We start from the raw sequence: 21631 nt of genomic DNA on the forward strand, positions 1-21631 counted from the left end.
CAATATCTACTCTAAATTTGCTTTTTTTTCTGGGGCTACCCAGGGTTGGGGTGTGATTATTATTGTGAGAAAAACTGTCCAGAGGACAATAGCCCTCTCCAAAAAATGGTTCAAAAAAAAATGTTTGGGAATCCCCACATAAACAGAACTTTATTTCCATCTTTGCAAGCCATGGAGCTGGAAACAACTTCATCTTCTCATTCCTTCTCATGAGGGAATGTGCTATAAAATATATTTTACAATTTCAACAAATGTTGCCTTGGCAATAGGATCATTCCTTTGTACTGTTATAACCAAGGGGAGAAAGACCACTTATGTGCTGAACCCCTATAAATGCTCAATTCCATTCTGGTTTTAATTAGAACTTTCTTCAAACCACTCACTGTTTCTACATCAGGTGCTGATTTGGCACTATTGAGGAAACAACCAATAAACTTCACAATCAATCTGCAGTTAGTAGTCAATCCAACTCAGCTTGCTTGTTGTTTTTTTCCTTTATACATTTTCTCATAGAAAGTAGCAATAAATTGGAGACATGTGGTAAACCGACGTAGCATTTAACTGGTCACACGTGGTCTCTCTTCAGTCCATTTGATGGGTAGCACTACAGCAACTGCGCTATCTATTTCAACACAGGTAGTGGGAACTGCTACCAAAATCCAACACACACTTTATCATCTTGATGTGACTGAGCAAGGAATATGCTAGCTGTGGCCAACATTAACAGTACCAGTTTCTCTTTTAGGAACTGAGCTAATCTTGTCCTTCAAATATTTTTTTGAATCCGGTCCACTCTTTCTGACAAGGTGTTTGAACTAGCAAAGGTTTTCGACATTTCCCAATGGGTTTAGTGTAAATTTCCTCAATATTCAAACCACCTCCCTGCAGTTTTCATAACCCACAGCTCTCAGCAACATCTCCCTTGCACTCAGTTTCCTGATGCCGCAATGCTTTGCTGTTTGCTGCCATCATATGCAGCGTGATCCAAAGCATACCTGCTTTTCCTTTTACTCCCTTCCCCTTCCAAAAGGTAATCTCCTGGCACAGTGTCGTACGGGGAGTTTCACCAGTTTTCTGTGGGTAGGATATGTTTATGTAGTTCCAGCTACATGCTTGTATCTTTACAAACACAATAAGGAGACAAGGTTATTGTTCAGTAGTTCATGCCCCTGCACACACACACAATGCCGCGAGCCACATCTGCAACCCCAGCCCTGCAGTTCCTGAACCGCGACTGCCCATTGCGTCAGACTCCCTGGCAGGAGAGGAGCTGCGAGCTCCTCTTGGGAAGGATCTGCTGCCTCTCCCACCACTATTCACATCGTATCATACAGCTTGAGGACTTTCCTAGCACCTTCCTGTGACACATCACGTCCATATATAGCCGCACAACTGATACCAGCATAATAACCATAATGTAACCATAACCTAACAACTGCAAGATTGTGTGCAAAGTCCAACAACTTTTATTTCTGCTATATCAAGAGATCAAAGTGGATTTAATGTAACATCGCTTGCAAACAGTCCTCCATAACCACCCTCAGTTAGCCTGGCAACATTACAGATTGTTCCTTTGCAAGTGAACTATAATGAGAGGACTTCTACACCAAAGATACATGAATGCAGGAATGCAGTAGTGCAGTCCCTCCTCTAGTGCAAACGGAGCAAACAGAAGGCTCAGCCCCAAGATGCTGAACACACTGAAGACGCACACAGCTGCTGAGGGCATATTCAGAAACACAAAGTTTTCAAGGGACTTACATTTTCAGCTCGATTAATAGATTTTCTCCAACTGTGTAACTCAGTGCAGTCATTTGTCACTGAGCTCTGGGGAGCCATCCAGGGAAATAAGAACCTTTTCCCTGCTGCAGCCTGTCACCTGGGCAGGCAGCATCTCTCAGCACTTGCACTGTTCTATAAATTACACCCCTCCCAGCTTGGTCAAGTATGTCCATCATTCAGCACATATGTAATCTTCACTATTTTATTGTCTCATTGATGGAAGAATTAGCTGCACAGTGGGAAACACATTAAGAAAGGACAACTACCAACTATTTTGGCTGTGTTACTAACTTCTTTAATCCCTTGTAATCTGCTCTAAGGGAGATCCATATCTACTCAAATCACTTCACTGAAGACATATATAATGTTATAGAAACATTGCATACCAGGGCTGGGAAAACAAAAAGCCCTGCTACTGGTCCTCCAGACTATTCAACACATCAATCATTGCTGAGATTGGATCATAATTTCCATACAGAAGGCAAGGACACTGTTCAAATGAAGCCTGCTTCCCAGATCTATTTAGCTTGGAAGGGACTGTTTCAAAGGATATCGCCTAGGTCAAAGCCTCAGTTGCTCCAATAATGAACTAACCACAGTCTAACAACAGAAACCGAGTTTTGTGCTAGGCACCTCATGGTATCCCCGCTGCCCAGAAAGAACCTGCTTATGCTTTTCAAAAGTTGATACCAAACATTATGAGGCTATTCAAAACCTCTTTCTGATTTGGAGATGCAATCTGTGAATCCCAAAGCCCCAGAAACTATATATAGCAGGTCCAACAGGTTCCTGGATTCACAACATCACAAGAAAAAAAGTCCAAGTGTAAAACTTTTTTATCTTTTTCTACTGTATTAATATAGTGATTTGAAGCTGCTGACTACTTTTCCAGTCCAAAAAAAAAAAAAGTGTTATTCAGTCTAGAGAAGCTAGACATGATGTAAGCAGTAAAAGGAATTACCAAGGCAGTGCTACTTATAATCACACATCTTGCTAAATAAACTCAGAATGCTCAGCAATTTTTGTATTGGTTTGTTCCCATCTCCCAGCATTCAAAAATGGTCTTTATGCCTTCCTTGGGTTGTCTAAATGGCCTTGTCTTTTCCATAACATGTACTCTACTGCAGCCTTCTCAGCCTACAACTTCAAGGTGGTATCACTGCAATGAACTCTGCTGGGACTGGCCTTCAGTTACCACTCGCATGTGACTAGGGCATAGCACACCAGTAGACCAATAGTTTCGTCAGGCAGCTCACATCTGCATTATAACATATATTCTTTAAATGATGCAGTTTTTATCCATTTCTTGGTGCATTTCCAGATTTTTCTAAAATAGAATACCTTAGATGATGCTAAAAACAACTGAACTTTGGGACATTTGCTATGCAACAGAAAATGAATTATATCTCTTAATAGATTTCTCTTACGCCCATTTTGACTTATATCAGCCAATATTTACTGACTTCCCAACTACTGTGCAGGACGTTTTATGAAGTCATTGATTAGATAATGCCTGAGTTATTTAGAGATGCCTGGGAGAGGAGACGTCTGGAAAGGGGAGCTGTCCATTGTGGACAGATTAAACAAAATCTCATCAAATTTATCCACCTGTTGCAAATGATCTATCAAAATGTTTCAGAATCATCAGTATTTTATTTAAAAAAATCAGCTTTAATAACTGCCATAAAAGAAGCAAAGGCCAAAACACAAAGAAACTTTTCACTACGTTAAAAGCCTTCTTTCAAGAAAATGTAGTAGCTAAAACTATTTCCAAATCTCACTACCTGTGTATCTGTGACTTCTCACCCCTCTAATCTTAAAGATTCCATGATGCAATAAGAAATACTTTATTAGCACAGTATCTGTGCAGATCTCTGCAATATGAATTACAGTATGCTTTGAAATAAAGCTCTGAAGTGTACAATCTGAATTCTGGCTGAAAGGAAACACGGCAAATTAGATTCTAGTACATCAATGTGTGATGTCTATGCAGCAGCTGAGGGTGTGAACCCCCTAGGACCACCAGATTTTTCATTCAAGGGTTTTACAGTGCTTTTATTCTGAGAGGCACCAGGGATGAAATCCATTTTCAGAAATTAAAAAAAATATATTGCCCAAAATGTTGATTTTTCTCTCATAAAAATAGTATCATACCATATAATACTCACAGAACTTTGTGGAGTGCTTAAGACAACAACCTTGAGCTCTGTTTAGGATTTAGTGGAGAATATTACTGCATACCAGTGGAGATAAACACTACTCATTTGGAACTCTTCATAAAAATACCGCTGTTTACACACTTAGCCTCCTTTGTGATTTAATGGTAAAGCTACCATACCATTATGACTGTGGCATCAATTCATTAATCAAAATGACAGAGGGTCTCATGTTCAAACCAGAGAGGTGCTGGTACTTCTTAGGACAGCACTGCTTGTGAAATAGCCATACTGGATCCATTTGCAATTGAACTGAAAACTAGCTATTTTCCATACTCAAAGGAATTCTGATTTATGATGTGCTTGAAATTACTGTGGATTTATATTAAAGACAAACACTTGGCAGTAAGGTACCCTACTTACCTGTAATTTAGTTATGTAACAGTAGTATCCCTCCATATGCCCCACATCCTTTGGTTTTTTTTTTTTTTTTTTTTTTTTTTCCAGATATGTAACTTTGAAAACCAACTTGGCATTTTTTAAGAGTTTGGCCTTTTTCCTGAGGCTCTAGGCAAACCTCAAGCCATGAAGGAGCAGTGAATTTATATAGGCCTGCACAGACTCAATCAGCAGTTTCCTTTCCACTGACATCCACAGGAAGCCAGTTTGCATGGAAAGATAGGGGCATGCAGACATCAACAATTATGGATAGGCCACCTTTCCCACATTTAGAAAATGAATGATCAGGGCTACCTATTTATATAGTGTCTTTAATGCATGGGAAATCTCTACTAGCTGGCAGATTTTCTCTTTTAAAAGTTTATTCACTTACTCTATTACTCAGCACTTGCAATAGTAAAGTAAAGCTACAAGATGACAAAAAAGGACCTAATAAAATTACATTTTAGGCGGGGCTGTAATGTTCAAACACACTAAAAGCATTTTTAGTTGGTAAGTGTACCATTTTAAAGTATATTTCTTATCCCAAATTATTTAAGTATGCTCACAGATCTAGTCACTAAAATAAAGCTTGGGAGGATGACGCAGAAGTTCATCCACTTAAACTACTTAGGCATTCTGAAGATGACATGATCCCTTCTTAAAAGAAGAATATATGTTCCAAGCCTACAGTCTTCTAATTAAATTATTTCACTTGAGCCTTTGAGATCTGTTTATAGAGAGTTATTTCTGAGTCAGTCCATAGAAACACATCTAGGATCAACTGACCTACCTGAGAATCTCTTACTATTCCTGACTCCATTCAACTGGAAAACAACAAATTTAGGGGGCTGAGACACAAAGAGGTGACATACCCTTCCTCAATTGTGACAGAATTCATGATGATGCAGTTTGTTATCTTAACCTTGTCTTTTATGGTGCACATGTTGCCAATGATGGAGTGTTTAATGGATGTCTTCTCCCCCACTTGCGTGGATGACCCAATGATGCTGTCTGATCCAACCTAGAGGAGAACAGAATGAAAACAGGGGCACAGAACCACAACTGCAAGTTAAATCAGCCCAAATTCACTGCTAGCTTCTGGAGCTCTTTGATAAGTGTTCTCCTTCCATATGCTCCGTGTGGCTGCACATGTGTCCAATACTCATTAACAAGGAATCCCTCTATCATTGGTAGGGAAAAAAAATTAATATGGGCCCCATCCCCTGCACAGATGGCTGGCTAGTTTTCCCAAGGTCCATTAGGCCAGCAAAAGTCCATTAGCTGTCCCAGCTTTGTAGCCCTTAGGCACAGAGGCAAGTGTTGTAAGAATAGCTCTACTGGGGCTCATTGGTTTCACTAGGCTTGCACGGTGAGGCCTGTAAAAGGAAGGCTTGAAGCTGGGGTTTAACCAAAATGCTCTAGTTAAAAATTAGAGCTAAAATATTGATCCCTTGAACTTTGGTGCCATTTGGGAAACAAATCAAATGGATTAACGGATCAGCTATCACGAATGACTGCAGTGTATGACTCAGGGATAAGGCAGCACTTTTACTGAACATTTTTAAATGCAAGGCAGGAACACACAGTGAGTCCAACAGGAGACTCTGGGCCTTATCATTCACACGGTCATCTGTACTTCAGAACTCGGCTTCATTTCCAACAGTGGGACTGAATTCTAGCAAGCACTTCTTGAAGCGAAGGGCAAGCAGACAACTTTAAAGGAGCAGAGGGAGGTAGAAGGAAGACTTACCATGCCTCTGTCAGTGACTTGTGCAGATACATGAATCAGTGGTTCTTCTAAACCAAGATTAAGCAATAGCTTTGGAACCTAGAAGAAGAAATCCATGTTGTTTGTTAATATGACATTGATATATCAGCATGTTATATAAATTGCACAAGGCAGGCTTTGGTTTTCATAGCACTTGCGCATCTACGATAAACAATTCGCAGGAAAATACAAGTTCCTGCATTTTGAATCTACATCCAGATGTGCAGTTTATCATCTTCCCATTTTATAAAGGAGGCAGGTGTACTTCCAGTGCAGTGCACTGCGTGTCTCCGCTCGACTCAGCCTCCCACCTGTGAAGCAGGATTGGATCGGCACCAGCAAGCAGGTTGGATCCAGCAGAGCAGAGCAAGACTCCATACACCACTACACAGCATCTGCCTTTTCCACCGCAATTCCACACGTTTTGTACCTTTCAGTAACACGTGCATGACAGCCAAGCAGTACCGAATATAAAACAGAGTAAACAGGCATTAAAAGGTGGCATTAAAAGGTGACTACATTCAGCCCACTCTATAAGGCAGCAAGCTGAGGTATAGGCAACAGAAATGTATTTCAGATGTTTAAGCAGAAAGAAACTGAAGCTGATCGAGTGGCTATTCCAGATGGTAGAAAGCTGCGGAAGAAAAGGCTCTTGACAGAGAGAAGGCAGGTGTTAGATAAGCAGACAAAGCAGAGATGGTAATAGAGAGAGACAAGGTCCATGAGGTAGCCAAGAACAAATCCATGGAGAGCAATTCTGAAACTGGCTCCTGAAAAGAAAGGGGAGCCAGCATAGTAGAACGAAGGGATATCACTCTATCATTCCTCCTTTTCTGGGCAAAAGAACAGCCTGAGGCACTCTGCATCTCCAGGCGCCCGGCAGGGCCAAGGTCACACACGGCAGCAGAGGTGACGACAGCGCAGACAGGGGTTTCGGGGCGGCGGGAGCCTCGCTGCAGCGCACAGCGCCGCGCCGCACGGACTCGCAGCGCTGAGGCAGGCTCTGACGCATCGCTGCACGACGGAGGGGACGGCCAAAGAAACACGGAACAGACGCGAGGTGGCAAATTAATCCGTGAGTCCTAAAAGACCATGAGTGGGTCATCTGGGAAGGCAGCCTGCCTCTCAGCACGGTGATGGAATCAGGGGAGCGGGAAGGGGCACGCGTTATGTCTTTTTCCTCCATCCAGGCGCTTACTTTTACAAAATTGTGAGGAATGTTTTATCTTGGAGATCTTTACTGCTCCGTTCAATTTGGCTCAAAGTTGCCAGAAAATTCAAAGTTGCTATGGAGGTGCTGCCACGCAGAATGATTGTGTCAAACCACTTTCTTAGAAAGCTGGGATAACAAGAGCACAAGGCTTGTGAGTGACCATAAAGAAGTAGATCCCATAAATTCAAAGAATCTGGAGTCAGATAGGAAAAACAAACAAAAAAACGCCCTCAAGGTCTCAAATTAGGTGCTTCCAGGAAATTGTCTGGATATTCACACGACCAGCACCCTTCCCTTTCAGTATGCAAGGATGGTTAAATAGTGGTTTTTATATCATAAGATTTTTACAGTTGATATTTCACACAGATGAATGAGGAACAGTCACACCTCCAACATTTCACTTAAGGCATCATTCATTTCTACATCTGCCGGTCTTCAACATTTTGCAGATTGCCTTCCCTCTAGACTTGTGTTTTGTTTGTTTTTCTTTTTTTCCTTTTCTTTTTTTTTATTTTATTTTTTAAATAAAGAAACAAAAGCAAAAGAGGAGGTTAGTTCCTTCAGCCCAAGATGCAGGCACTACAGAAAAACACCCTATAACCAAAGTACCGCAAAATAAGCCAATTCACCTCAGTTATGCTGGCTTGGTGAGGGGAGGCTGTCCTCACCTCACACACAGCAGGGCGGCTGTGACAGACAGCTCTAATAGACAGATCCCAGGACATACCTACAGCATAGGCTGGAAAGATTCCTGCTCTCTGGTTTAGGTCCCTGAGAAGGGAAAGAAGCAAGGAAAGGCAAGAAGCCCTCCTCGGTAGAAAGGTGGTGTGATGAAATAAATAATAAATAAAGGGTTTTACTGGCCAGAGGAAACCCCTTATTAGAATCAGTTGATGACAGTGCAGCCTGAGGGGTGACCCAAGAAAGCTCCTATCTCAAGCATTTTGCTCTGAAAAGGAAGGTTAGATAGGGGGCAGGAGTCAGAGGGAGTGCCTGGGTCAAGGGAAGGTTTAAGATATGTTTGGATTTAATTCATCTTACAAAGAAACTATTTCCTGCTATTGAAGATAACTCCCTCCTGAACCCACCTGCCCACACACAGGCTGCAGGCATCCAGAAACCCAGCTGGAAGCGAAACGATACGAGCAAAGTGTTTCCTCACCAGAAGGGCAATGGGTTAGGATGCCATTCCTTCCCAAGCTACTGGACGGCCCTGCTACTGCTCGGGGAGCCTGTCCTCCTGGACAGCAAAGCTACAGGGCTCAGCTTTGCAGCCACGGAATCAGAATCTGGTCTGCAAAGACCAAGATAAGAGCAAACCATTCACCATAACTGTTCATTAGAGACCAAATAAACAGGTAAAAGAATGCAGATAAACGTAAATGTGTATCTGTTATCAGGATTAGTAAGACAAACAAAATACAGTGGCGCTTCTTTCTCACAAGCACTGATTAAGTTCTGTTTTATGTTTTACCTCCATGTAGTTTCCTTAGAAATTTTACCATTCTGGAAAAGTTAAAAATTCAAGGAAAATCCTCTCCAAGGTTTGAAGGCCCCAATGTGATTTCAAAGTACTAATTCTATGTACCACCCAGGAGCAAACACATTTCCTGAACTGACCAAAATGTAGAATATTTAGGTTAAAAGAAAAAAAAAAGAAACACAAAAAACCACATGGAGTCTGACTGGCTCAACTCAATAACTTTTTACTGAAGTGGCTGCTGCCAAATGTACACGCACACTTCCCCTAGCAGTGGTATTCTCCCTTAACCCTTTGGGCACACTTGTTCCTGATATTCTTGGAAAAATCTTTCCGTCTCTGACAGCAATGCTGCCTCCTTATCTTCTTACTCATGCCTCTACATGCAAAACGAATCACTTTATTTCTGTGCTCCTCTGCAGGCGCCCAGCAGAAAGAATTTCAGCGTGTGAACTTATTCCGACATGCTGCAATTCAAATGTGCATAAATTCATTCATTTTAATAAAAAGAAATCTGCTCAATCTGTGAGCAGAGGCACAGAAGCGACTGCCTCCAGGTCTCCCAATACAACTGCACTTCTCTCCCAGTCCCGCTTCTGAAACCCTAAGGCTTTCCCTTCTGCACTTGGTCTTTCAAAACTAGAGGAAACTGTCCTCTCCAAACAACACAAAGTTCATCACTTGGACACTCAAGTGAGAACCCATAAGCTCTATCAGCCAGTATAGTAAAAAGACAATACTAAGAGTAAAAACTTTTAACCATTAGCTTATTAACTAGTACAGGATTCCTCTAGTCCTCCCCTGCAATCTTTTATTTTCCTTTGGGGCAGGAAGGACATTGACTTGATGATCACTTGAAGCTTCTCCTAGCCTTATTTTCCAGATTTCTTTGCTTTTCAGCTGTAGGACTTGTCACTCCCCCAAAACAGACAAACATCCAGACTGGGGTTTTTCCTGGCTCTCTCAAAGGTGTGGAGTAACTCTGTGACAGGGCTGTTTTCTTGTCTCAAGCCCCTATTCAGCAACCAACCCGGCAGTTTGCATAGGTAATATGGCACCGGTTCAATTCCCACGCACTCCTCAGCTCTACCCAGGGAACCACCCCCGGAGAATAAAATGCCCCATAAACTATTGCTGCATTCCCACATGTCAGTTCCATATTTTTCTCACCTGTCGGTTAGCTTCAATATATAGCCCAAGAGTATTCACTCGGAAGCACAATCCCTCTTTCATTATATGGACGTAACAGCGCACTTTTCCTTCATGGAGAGTTTCATTCATATCTCCTCTACGATCATTCCAACAAGAGTTATCTGGAGCAGGTTTCAGCAAGCTATTATCTTCCTTTATGAAACTATAAATGTCTGGAGAACACACACATGCATGAAGTTAGACAGGATTTAATGAAATACTTTCTGAAGATGAGTACTATTAAAATATTGTTGGTGAAGGGAAATCTTTGCCCCACATCATCTGAGTGGCTGGATACTTAGCAATCATTAACAGATCTTATCACGTGTAGTGAGTAAGTGCTTATTTTTATTCTACAGGTGGGAATCAAGGGAACGGGACAGATCCAATGTTTTGTCCAAGGTCACACAAGGAAACAGTGGCAATGCTAAAAATAAAATCTATATCTGAGATCCTGTTCAGTTCCTACTGTGGGGTGGTTAAGGCTTAGTCTTAGAACTTCCTCCTGAAATGACACTTTTAAAAGTGCATTTACCTGTACTGTTTTTGGAAGAAAAGTACTGAGCACCCAGTTGACTTTCATGTTATTTACACCAAAATAAAAGAAGAGAAAGAAGAATTATAAGATGCACACTCCTGTTTGAAAAAATAAATCTACTAGAATATTTGCTATCATGAAGTACAAGAGAGAGAAGAAAGAACCTAGGCTAATCTTCAGGCTAATTCTGTACTCTATCCAGTATCTCAACTGCAACACAAGGGCTTTAAAACCTTTACCAATTCTGTGATACACACACTGACCTAGTGATGCTTGGTCTTTTTTCTTTTGGTCCTCCTCTTTGTTTTTGTCTTGTCCCTGCTGCAACGATGTAGGAGAAGAGAACTGTTTCCTAACCAGATGTGGAATCAGTTCACTTCGGAGAGATGTGATCGTCCTGGGAAAGGAGATGCACATATTAAGTCCACGAATGTTAAAACTTATATGCTTTTATTTTCTTTGCATACCATAACATTGTCAAATATTTTGCACAGTTTTTGTCATCATAAATCAAAATGCCGGTATTCCTAGACAACTGGTAAGAAGACAGCATCCACCAATCATGTCCCGTCTTAATGAATTAAAATATAAAAGAGGTTTCAGAAAAAAGCAGTTCTTAACTAATTCCCCAGTTTAACAGAAATGCCTGTAAGTCAATATGACATTATCTTGAAATTCACGCTTGTGTGCAAAGATAATGCAGAACACCACCAACGCTGTATTGATACAAATAAAATCTATTTATATGGCTTAAAAATGGCATCAGTTGACAGGAAAAGAGACACAAGAGCGCACAAGGGGAAAAAATCAAGGTAGCTTTTCTATATGATGAACACGGAAATGCTCAAGAACATCTGAAATATCTGATCCTTAAATGAAGACAGCAAACCATAGACAATAATGTCCTCATCTGCTGCTCACATGAAATATCAAGAACATTTTAAACATTTGGTCCTTTAACCAAGAGTAACGAACACATCTGAACACATTAAAGAAGCAAGAGTTCCAGAGTCTTTAGACGACCCAATCTAAATATCTCACAGCCAATAGAAAGGTTCTTAAAACTTTAGCTGTACACAATGTGCAACAAGAACCCTGACCAGTAGATTATCTTCCTTCTTGCACTGATTTATACATTATGCATCAGGATGATCCTTCAAACAGACAAACAAGAAAGTAAAAAGTCAACTGTAAATTGGGTTTCTAGCCCTGGCACTTTATTTTTGACCATTAGTGGATACTTTTATTTTTCAGTACAATGCTTAGAAACAATCTTCAAATCAATGGCTGCTCAGTGGTAGTGCATGACATGTAGTCTTAAAACAGTTTTATGGTTGTTACTTCATTATTTTATCAATCTGCATTTATTTACTAAATTATGGATTAATGAGAATAACACTAGGGAAAACCAGGTGGAAAGCTAACTCAGAAGTGCTAGTTTTCTGATGAAGTATTGGGAGAACTAAGCATTGAGAGCTTTGATAAAGGTACAACAAATGGCAGCCCACAAAGAAAGAGGAATTATTTAGAACAGAAAACAGTAAAACTAGGATCTACTTACAGGTTAAACAAAAGAGGAAAGTATTAGAATGAGTTTCCCAAAAGGGATTTTGATCAGCAAAATCAGAATTTCAAACAGTTCAAACTTTAAGAAACAACCCTTTGAGGTGCCTGTTAAGGTGAACCATGAGGAAACCAAGCTGAGGACCAAAAAAAACTGACAATTTGTTTCAGATTCAGATGTGATCACCAAGTCTGCCCTGACCATAGAACATAGAAAGGGTTTTTGCCCTTTCTGCCAAAGTTCCTCCTCAAGTCTCCACTGCCAGGTTGTGCTGTATCATCCGTCCTGCAGTGGGACCATCTGAACCAGCCCAGATCTGAACTGCTGCTCTTTAACATATTTTTTCTTTTCTAAAGAGAAATAACAGCTCCAGTTTACAATTTTTCCTTGTTCTTGAAAATAATACCATAACCATCCTCAGACAGTTGTATTCCAGGAACTAATGAAGCAGAACACTTCATTTTTTAATCACAAAATCTCTCCCCACTAACCGTTTACAGCCGCGCGCACCGCGGCTGTCTTGGCCTCGCATCCCGACACACGTGTGGGTGTGCAGATGGGCAGTTTACTAGCTTGAAATGTTTGCCTGCAGCTGTGCCATTCTGCAATGATTTCCTGCCTGGGTTTTATACTCTGTCCAAAACCGACAATCCTGTGTTTCCCTCAGAGGCTGGCCATGGCATTTATAAGATATATTACCTATAAAATACCCAAGTATTTGGCAGTCTTAAATAGTCTGATGCAGAGGACAACACAACACAGTAGGAAATGAAAGCACTGGAAATGGGGAAAGATGAAGCTTTGCCTGTTTTTTTATGTTTTACTCTTTCTTGGCCAAATTCTTAAAGCTTCCCTGCAAGTCTCTGAAGTGCTAGCCACATTCCTCCGGCAAACATGGAGTAAATCTCTGGGTCATCTATAAGATGTGGCTCAGAAACTCACCCTTCTTACTGGAAAAGAAAAAAAAAAGTGGTAAGGTTTACTCTTGCTTGCTTTTTAAGCAGGATTTATGTGACTGTTAAAGGAATTTGGAAAACATTACAGAGTTTGCAGTGAGGCACTCGGTGATAAAAATCCGGGATTTTTTGTGTCAGACCTTGCAAAGGTGGATATGCAGACTGACAGCGTGAGAATATTATTTGAGCGAGTGTCAACAACAGTGTCAGGAGACTGTCAAGAAACATCTGGCTTGGGCTACAAAATAAATTAGGGACAAAGGAGCATTAGAACTGTAGAGCCTTCATCAAGGGAAAAAAGCAAGAGTTTGGAAGAACCAACTAGACTGCAACCTAGATTCCAGAGGAAAAAAAAAAAAAAGGCAAAAAAACCCTCTAAATAATAAAGAGAGGTTATTTGTCCAGTCTATTAAAAACATTTTAATAAAATCCTGAACTTCACATGTCTATATTAAGAAGAAATAAGTGTAATACTGTATATTCAGAAGAAAGCAGGCTTTTTTATTCTCTTCAGCCTCTAAAACTTGGTACCACTCCGGTGTCTGAGTTTGTTATTTTCTTTAGCACCAAGAAGTGAGAATGAAATACTCACTAAGATCAACATAAGGAAAAATGTACTATATCTGGGAAAAAGAAATGGGAGCGGGTAGGAGAGGAGGTCATACAAACTTTTGGCAGAAATCCAGCTCTAAGCCAAATCTGAGTAGCCATGGTCTGACACCTCACAGGAAAATCTAGAGGGTAGAGAGGATAAAAATGAACCTGCTTTTGAGAAATGTTTGCCAAAATAAACATGCTTTCATAAATTCCAACCAAAGTGACAAGCCTTTTTTCATGATCTTTCGTTCGCTAAGATTTTAAAAAATAAAGTTATATGTCTGTTTTCACTTCAACAGAAAGCAGTAAGTTTTCAACTAAACTGTCAAAGATTTGAGAGTGCTCTTCAACTACTGCTTGCAGAGGAAGGGAGACAAAATCCTGGAACACCCATGTGGCTTCAACCCCTTGAGAACAATGGGAGGTAGCAATAGCTTTGAAAGTGGTCAAATTTGATAAAACTTTAAGGATAAAAATGAAATACTTTCCAAGAGGCAATGCAATTGTAATTCTTCTCAGATTTAGGCATTATAAACCTAGAGTGCTCGCAGTTAGCTTTATTTAAATCCTAAAATTTTAAGGAATGCAAATGTATTCAAACAACTGCAACTTTATCCAGTGCTGTCACCATCAGAGAAAAATAAGTGACATGATTTTAGAATTATTTTATTCCTGGTCCTGATGTACTACAGTGTCTTCTCAGTAATCCTCTGATTTTTGCATTACAAAATGGGTAGAGTTAATAATTGTGCTAAAGTAAAAATTTTCATGTGTGAAAAACCTGAATCTTTAAATACCAAATTTCAGCAAAGCTATGTCAAATTTTTCAGTGAGTTCGGACCATAAATAAAATTAGAATGGCCTGTAATATGGCAGAATTAGGTGTATTTGGACATTTGAAATTTGTATCCATGTGATATTCTGTTCTATTACATTACGCACACACATAAATTATGGCCCACAGAGGGCCAACTTTTACTTGTTGCTGAAATGCAGCTGCCTCTGTGATGAAGGCAAAGTTACTAAATCTAGTAAGAAAAGAAGAGCAATAGAACCAGCTGAAGCAGAATGAGAATTTGGGAGAAAAAAAACAAAGATGATCACCTCAAATAAATAAATAAATAAATAAATCATTGCATGATCATATTCCAAGAGGCTGAGAGATTTCTTCTCTTAGATGAATGTATTGCTGGAGATAGTCAGATGACACAGAAAACACTTCTGACCAATCCTGGCAGAAAAAAAATCTCATCAAATATTTTGAAATAGAAGAGTTATATAAATTTAAGTTGAGGTAATCTTGCAAAAATCTAGGTGGAAGGAGGTGTTTGGCCTGACCCGCAGTAGGACTGGTGGCGTCCTCAGCTTTTTTTTCCTGCAGCTACTTCTCAGCAGCCTCAGGCGCTGAGCACCACACTGTCACTTCCATTTACCGGCTGTCATTCATTTTAATTTTCCATGTTTAATGTTAAACACCATAAAATAGTATTAATGAGTATTAGCATTTTAATATCTTTCCTTTTTTATTAATCTGTGATGAAGCGTGAAATCTGCCCTTGTTGTCAGCACCCACCTGTGAAATCTGTCACTGTTCTCCACGGGTGAGTTACAAACAGCTATTTCCACAGGTGCAGACAGTTCTCGTGGTCCCCAACTACAAACTGGCAGATTATTTGCCTTTTTTTTCTCTAGTTTTGTCCTTTTTTTTTTTTCTTTTTTGGAGGTCTAATGGTAGCTCTTGCATGACTATGTAAGCACACAGTAGTTGGGCTGTGATCTTAGCTCCATGGCCTTCAATAGGGATTCTTCGGATCACATCAAAAGGAGAACATGATGCGGTATTTCAGACTGGTGCTCATAATTAATGTTAGAAATGTATACATCAATAAAACTAAACAAATCCTAAGGCACTTGTAGTTTTAGCCAAAAAGAAGCTGCATGTTTATGCAGAACAATAAAGATGTAAGAAAAAGGGAAGGAGAAAAAAAAAAAGGGTGTGTTGGAAGAAAGAGAAAAGTTAATTCTGAACCCTGTAGGTACATAGTTCATGGTTCTCATCGCTTAAAGGATAAAGCCAAATAACATTTAAAAATTCCATGTAAGCTGGGAGCTCTCTTATTGAATCTCAACGTTATTTTCTCCTGATCCTTTGATGGAGATTAAAAATTTCCATGTGAATACAAAGAAAGAAACAACAGTTACTCTGAGATTTTTTTCCCGAGCATTTAATGCTCCAAACTAGAGCAGCCAGCCACCATTCCCATCTCCTCCCCCCTCCTTAAAGAAAAAAAAGTCAACTCACTTTGAAGAAAAGACAAAACAGGGTCAGGGCAACGGGGATTAGGGAAATGATATTTATATCATGGACCAAATTAAAATGTCAATGCAAGAGGCAGGCAAACAGCCCTTGCCACATATATACACCAGGCATGTTTCCTCAAGGAAACAGGAAAGAGATTTGAAAAGAGTTAATGCAGTCCTGACTTAATACCACCTGCCTCAGACTCAACACCACTTAAAAGACAGTGTTTGGGTCCATTTCCCACAATGTGGTTTTAACAAGCACAATGGAAAAAGCAATTACAGGCCTTTTCCCCCTTTTCTCACTGATTCGCTACTAAAAACGCTGGAATTTCTGAAACATGCTAAGAATGTGGAGAAAGCAGACAAGGACTACACAGAAAAGGAGAAGATATCAAAAAAATAAATTTGTAGGGTGGGTCATATCTTTCCAGAAGGCAAATTCTGCAGAGACAAATTTTATCTTTCAACAATCTTTTTTTTTTTTTTTCTTGTTTTGTGTACCAAACACTATTTTTACTAAAAGAACAACTCCAAAGTAACCAGGCAAACCAATAAACTAACAGTTACTCCTAACTCAGCAATTCCCCAAACTAACCATGGCTTCAAACAGACCTCCATTCCACCTCCTCCTCCATTCTACCTCTACCTTCATTCTCCATTTCTACCTCTGTTCTATTTGTCCTATTCTGCTCTCAAAATTCCTATCATAGAAAGCATAAATCTGTTTCCCATGCCCCCCAATTCCACATTAACAAACATATTTGTCAGTGCCTTTTATTATTTTTGGAGCTAAAAGCCTACAGACAACACAAGGAAACTTTGAGAAATGTTCTACTAAGAGGTAATTCCACACGACTACATTTCTGTCTTTCCATACTACTTTCTAAGCAAGACCTCCATATCCAACAGCAACTCATTCCCACGTTCATAGCCCTCTGTGTGACAGCATTTCAGAAGCCATTGCAGAGCAAGCTGGCCTAACTGCACAGCTCTGCTTTGCAGATCCAAGTTTATGAATGACTTCCTAAGGCTGCAGAATCTCCTTGGAAGTTGCTGCATCCTGGATGGTGGAAGGAAATCAGAGGAAGACATACAAGTGACAGTCACAGGCACTGTAAGTCAGAGAAGATCCAGATCAAAGTATGGAAGAGATGGTGTGGAAGCAAACCACATAAAAAAGCTTTTCCAAGTTCCATCCAGTCTGGATGTGCTTAAAGGAGCCAAGATCTAACTTCTAATTCTGCCAGTGAACCCTTGGGAAACCAGACAGCATTCTCAAAATTGACCACAGAAATTAACGCTCCCCAACTGCACGCTGAAACCCTTTGAAAGGGTGCAGGCACCCACCTCGGGTCATCTAAGTAACCCTAGCTCGGCCCACTCACAAGACAGCCTGGAAGGCCACGCGGCTCCAGACTAATATATCTTTTGCCTGGGAACGCAGCAGGTTTAGACATTTTTAGAACTTCTCTCTGACCGAAGTCTCTGCGGCCGGGGAGGCCACCCAGGGTGTTTGGCAGGCGGTGCGAGCTGCTGAGGAATGGCTCTCATTCATTCCCAGACAGCATCCCATTCTTCTAGGACAGGCGCACCTGCACCACGCGCGATTCCTTGCCAGAACTCATCTTGCCCTATTCTTTCCCCACCTCTGTCTTTGCAGCCATCTGTATCGGAGCTCTCAGCTCTTTTCCAAGTGCCTTTGAAATTAGGCTCCTTTTCTGAAGCCTGCACTGAACAGAGGCATTCTGATAACATGCCTAAACAAACATATCTACAGTGTGCACCTGTCAGGTTGATGGGCGTCTGTAAAGCTGATATGCTGTGTAAACTTAAGGTGCATGAATATACATTTAGATATATATTTACATTATAACACTTCAGAACTTGTCTGCATACAACGCATAAATGTCAAAAACTTAGACTTGTCTGTAGCATTAAGTAGTTATTCATACATATATGCTTTCATGATACAGATCTGGTTCATGTTCTTCAAACAAAGCTTCAACTATTCAGTAAGCTCCAAGAACGAAGAAACCTTCCTAGAGTCCTGGAAGATTTCTCACAAAATAGTAGAGACCACCTGAGACACCTCCCACAATGTTTACCAGGAATATATATACAGGGAAGGGATCTTCTGGGAACTACCGTGATGACAGGAAATATCAGCTACACCTTGTGATAGACTGTTATTAAGCTTTTGCTTAAAGGAATATTATAAATTGTGAAATATATCTGTAGACAATTGGCACCATTTGTTCCTGTATCAATAAGGCTCTCAAGCTTAAATAATTCTATTTCCTCTCTTGCTTTTCCCCATGGTGCATTTACAGGGATTTCCTCATTCATTGTTTGGTTAGGTTAGACAGAACAAGCTCTTTCAGCCTGCTCCACTGAGGCTCTATGAAATGTTGCTTTATTTCTTACCTCTTTTTCTTTATACAGATGCTGTTCTGCAACCAAATAGGACCATTCTCAGTTTGACCACTTTACTAAACACATGCTCTTTCTATCAAGAGTACGGGAGATAAAGCAGAAGCTCTGATGCTCAATTCCTTCAGTCCTTCTCCCCATCAATCACTCTACCTGTACTTGCATCTTCATATTAGTCATTAATCCTTCCTCACCCCTCCGTGAGGACATATCTTTTGTTCCCTCTACTGTGGCTTTCACAGCACTTGGATTTCACATTCTACTGTAAGAGAAATATTCGGTTTGACTGGAGGCTACCCCAGAAAACTAGAGCTGCATGAAACAGTGAAAAGGTTGTTAACATTTTTTAATGTTTACTGTCAACTCAGAGCCAGTCTAGCTAAGGTCACCAAGAGGGCCAGGAGCACATGAAGCGTGAGGATAAGCTGAGGGAGCTGGGTTTGTTCAGCCTGCACAAAGGAAGGGTGCAGGGGGATCTGATTACAGTTTTTCACTACCTGAAAGGAAACAATATAGAAGACAGCCAGACTCTTCTCAGAGATGCCCTGCAAGAGAGTGGACACAAGCTGCAACAAGAGAAATTCCAGTCGGGATATAAAGAAAACAACTTCATACAGTGAGGGTTGAAATCCTAGGACAAGGCCCAGTCTCCATCCTTGGAGACTGTCTCAATGCTTGGGGGTTTTTAAAACTCACCTTGCAAACAATCTGCACAACCTGACATGGAGCCTTGCTTGAACAGGGAGTTGGACTGTCAGATATCCCTCCCAAACCTTGTCTTGACATCTTAGTGGCCATTTTTACATCCTTCATATATTCACTTTTCAAAGGGAACCCAAAAGATCACTACCAGATACTTCAAGACACTGCCAAAGGACAAGTGAACAAATTTTAAGATTACCTTCCCAAAAATTTGCAATAGGATCAGTTTGCATGACTTTTGTGTCACCTGTGACCAAGCATGCTTAAGCATCTCAGGCTCATAGCCAATGTGGCATATTGTGGTCTCTGAAAAAAAGAATTGCAATTACTACAAAGTTAAGTCAGATCATTTTAGTACATCCAAAGTCATTGGATGTCCAAAGAAATTCAAGTCTTGGAATTTCTAATTGGGAGCAGAGAAAGCTCGAACAGCTGGATATGTTTGATGAGGAAAAGGAAATAGGAAAGATAAACTACCATTTCACATTCTAATAGATTAAATGCACTAAGGAGTAGCTGGCTCTTTTTTTTTTTTTTTTTTAATAACTTTTCCTTGTTTGGAGAGCTACAATCTATTTGCTCCATCTTTGCACAGTATACTTCCTGCAGGAGCTGTTTGTTTATTTACCCATTTCAATCACAAGGAAAGTATTCATTATAAAATCCGCCTTTACAGCAAGGGAGAAACCTTCCAGCCACACGGCTGACACATGTTAACTCGCAGGTATTCACAGAGCAGGTTCTGTTTTAAGCCATCTTTCAGGCAGCCATACAAAGACCACCAAGCTGGGTGTTCAGCCTTGCCAGACCTCCCCCAGCCAGCAGCCTTTGCCAGGAAACACAGGTGACAGCCTGAATGATAAAAAGGCATTTAGAAGGGAAAAAGAAAAAAAAAAAAAAAAAGCACTGGTTTAGTCTGGGCAGCACCTTAATATAAACCTGCAGGGGCTTTTGTGTACAGCATAGCACACAGTCATCCAAGCAGGAGCTTCACAGCGAGTCACTCACAGCTCCAGTTCGCACAGATCCCTCGTCCCGGCCCTATCGTTTTTCAGGGAAAAGGAGGGTGTTTCCACGTCAGCTTGTCCCAGGGCTGCGGATTCAGGACACTGAGCACTGCTGAGACACCAAAACCTGTTCTAGCCTCTTAGTGCTGGCCCAGCCGAGGCTGTTTGGCCCCGGAGGCAGCGGGAAGGCAGGCGCTTGCTCTGGGATTGCAGCTGAAGCCGCTTGGAAAGGCAGCGCTCCATGACCTCATATGGTTTGTTCCAATTTATTTCAGCGGTTCAAAACACAATGTTTAACTTTGCACACAAATCACGCTGACTTTGGGTATAAAATTCCCAGCAAATGTGCTCAAGCTCAGAGACGAGTTTCTGTACGAGGGAGTTGTGGCAGGCAGGCCCCCCAATGCTGAAAATAAAAAAAAAATCTGTTTCCTTAGTCCTAGCTCAGCCTCCTGGGCTGTGCCCTGGGGGAGGAAGGCTCCCCAGGGAGTTAGTTCCCCGGTGGCAAGCGAGCCCTGGGAAGGCTTAGTCAGAGCCTTCCAAATGACCACAGTGCTGCTGTTCATCACTCTTGCCCTTGTGACAGCTCTAATTTGCCCTTCCAGTATCACAAATCACTCCTCCCGGCCACAAAACAGAGCTGCCCGAATCCCAGGTGACTACACACTGGAAACTGGGGCATTTCCGTGCCCTAGTGAAAAGCATTAGATTTAGACCAAAACTTTGATTTGAAAAAAAAGAAAAAAAGTGTGTTAATTAAGTGCAACAAAGATTTTACCTTGTAAATACCACTCTTGTGTATAACAGTGAAGTCTGAACATCTGAGCAAATACACAAAGCATCTGCTTTCACAGAAATTCGGGTAAAAAGCTTTCAGAGGTGGTGTAGTTGGGGTGCCCATACAAAAATTGCCCAGCATTTCCTATTGTAAGGCTCTATTCTCATCTCTTCATAAATGTTGCCAAAAGTTTAACTGTTTTGGCTGAAATTACCCATGCCAGGTGTTTGCCTCAAGCTGATTTTTTTTTGTTTTTTTGGAAAGCTTCATCAAAAATGTCTCAGCTATTTCCAAGAACAAAATTACGGAAAAATACTTTGTTTTGTCCATGTTAAAAATATTTCAATTGCTCTGCTGAAAGGCTCTTGCACTTCCATGCTTGCAATTTGGCACGAGGTCACCTTTTAGTCAGGGTGTTAGATTTGTAAACTCATAAAAAGTACCTCTAATACATGGAACTAAGTCTGAAAAACTACTGTTTATATAGGCTTAAAAGAGACTTGTTTGTTTTACAGCTAAATTTTTGAGTCCTTCTATGTCGGGCATACTCCATTCTCTCTTTCTTCCTGCAGGGTAATTGGACTGCTTATGCACAGCTCCTTGGAGTAACAGAGCAGACTCCAGGCCAAGGTTACAGAGACTGAGCAGGGTTTTCTTTGAAGTTTAGAGCATCACATCTCCTTCTGTTGGCTGACCTAAAAGGTGATAAATCTGTGCTGATAAC

At 40.8% G+C, this 21631-nt stretch overlaps 1 protein-coding gene across 1 annotated transcript in view; it reads right to left on the minus strand.

Moving 5' to 3' along the window:
- LOC148590450 (translation initiation factor eIF2B subunit gamma-like) overlaps positions 1-21631 on the minus strand; it is a 95081-nt gene that overhangs the window by 18211 nt on the left and 55239 nt on the right. The window contains exons 7-10 of the mRNA XM_088539035.1: positions 10833-10966; positions 10011-10204; positions 6130-6207; positions 5252-5400 (exon numbers count right to left, since the gene is read on the minus strand). Of these exons, the coding sequence (XP_088395161.1) occupies positions 5252-5400; positions 6130-6207; positions 10011-10204; positions 10833-10966 (555 nt within the window). The remainder of the gene's footprint in view (positions 1-5251; positions 5401-6129; positions 6208-10010; positions 10205-10832; positions 10967-21631) is intronic.

The sequence above is a fragment of the Tinamus guttatus genome, unplaced genomic scaffold (genome assembly GCF_059628265.1).
Source record: "Tinamus guttatus ecotype Peru unplaced genomic scaffold, ASM5962826v1 Tinamus_guttatus_pri_ptg001340l, whole genome shotgun sequence".
NCBI lineage: Eukaryota > Metazoa > Chordata > Aves > Tinamiformes > Tinamidae > Tinamus > Tinamus guttatus.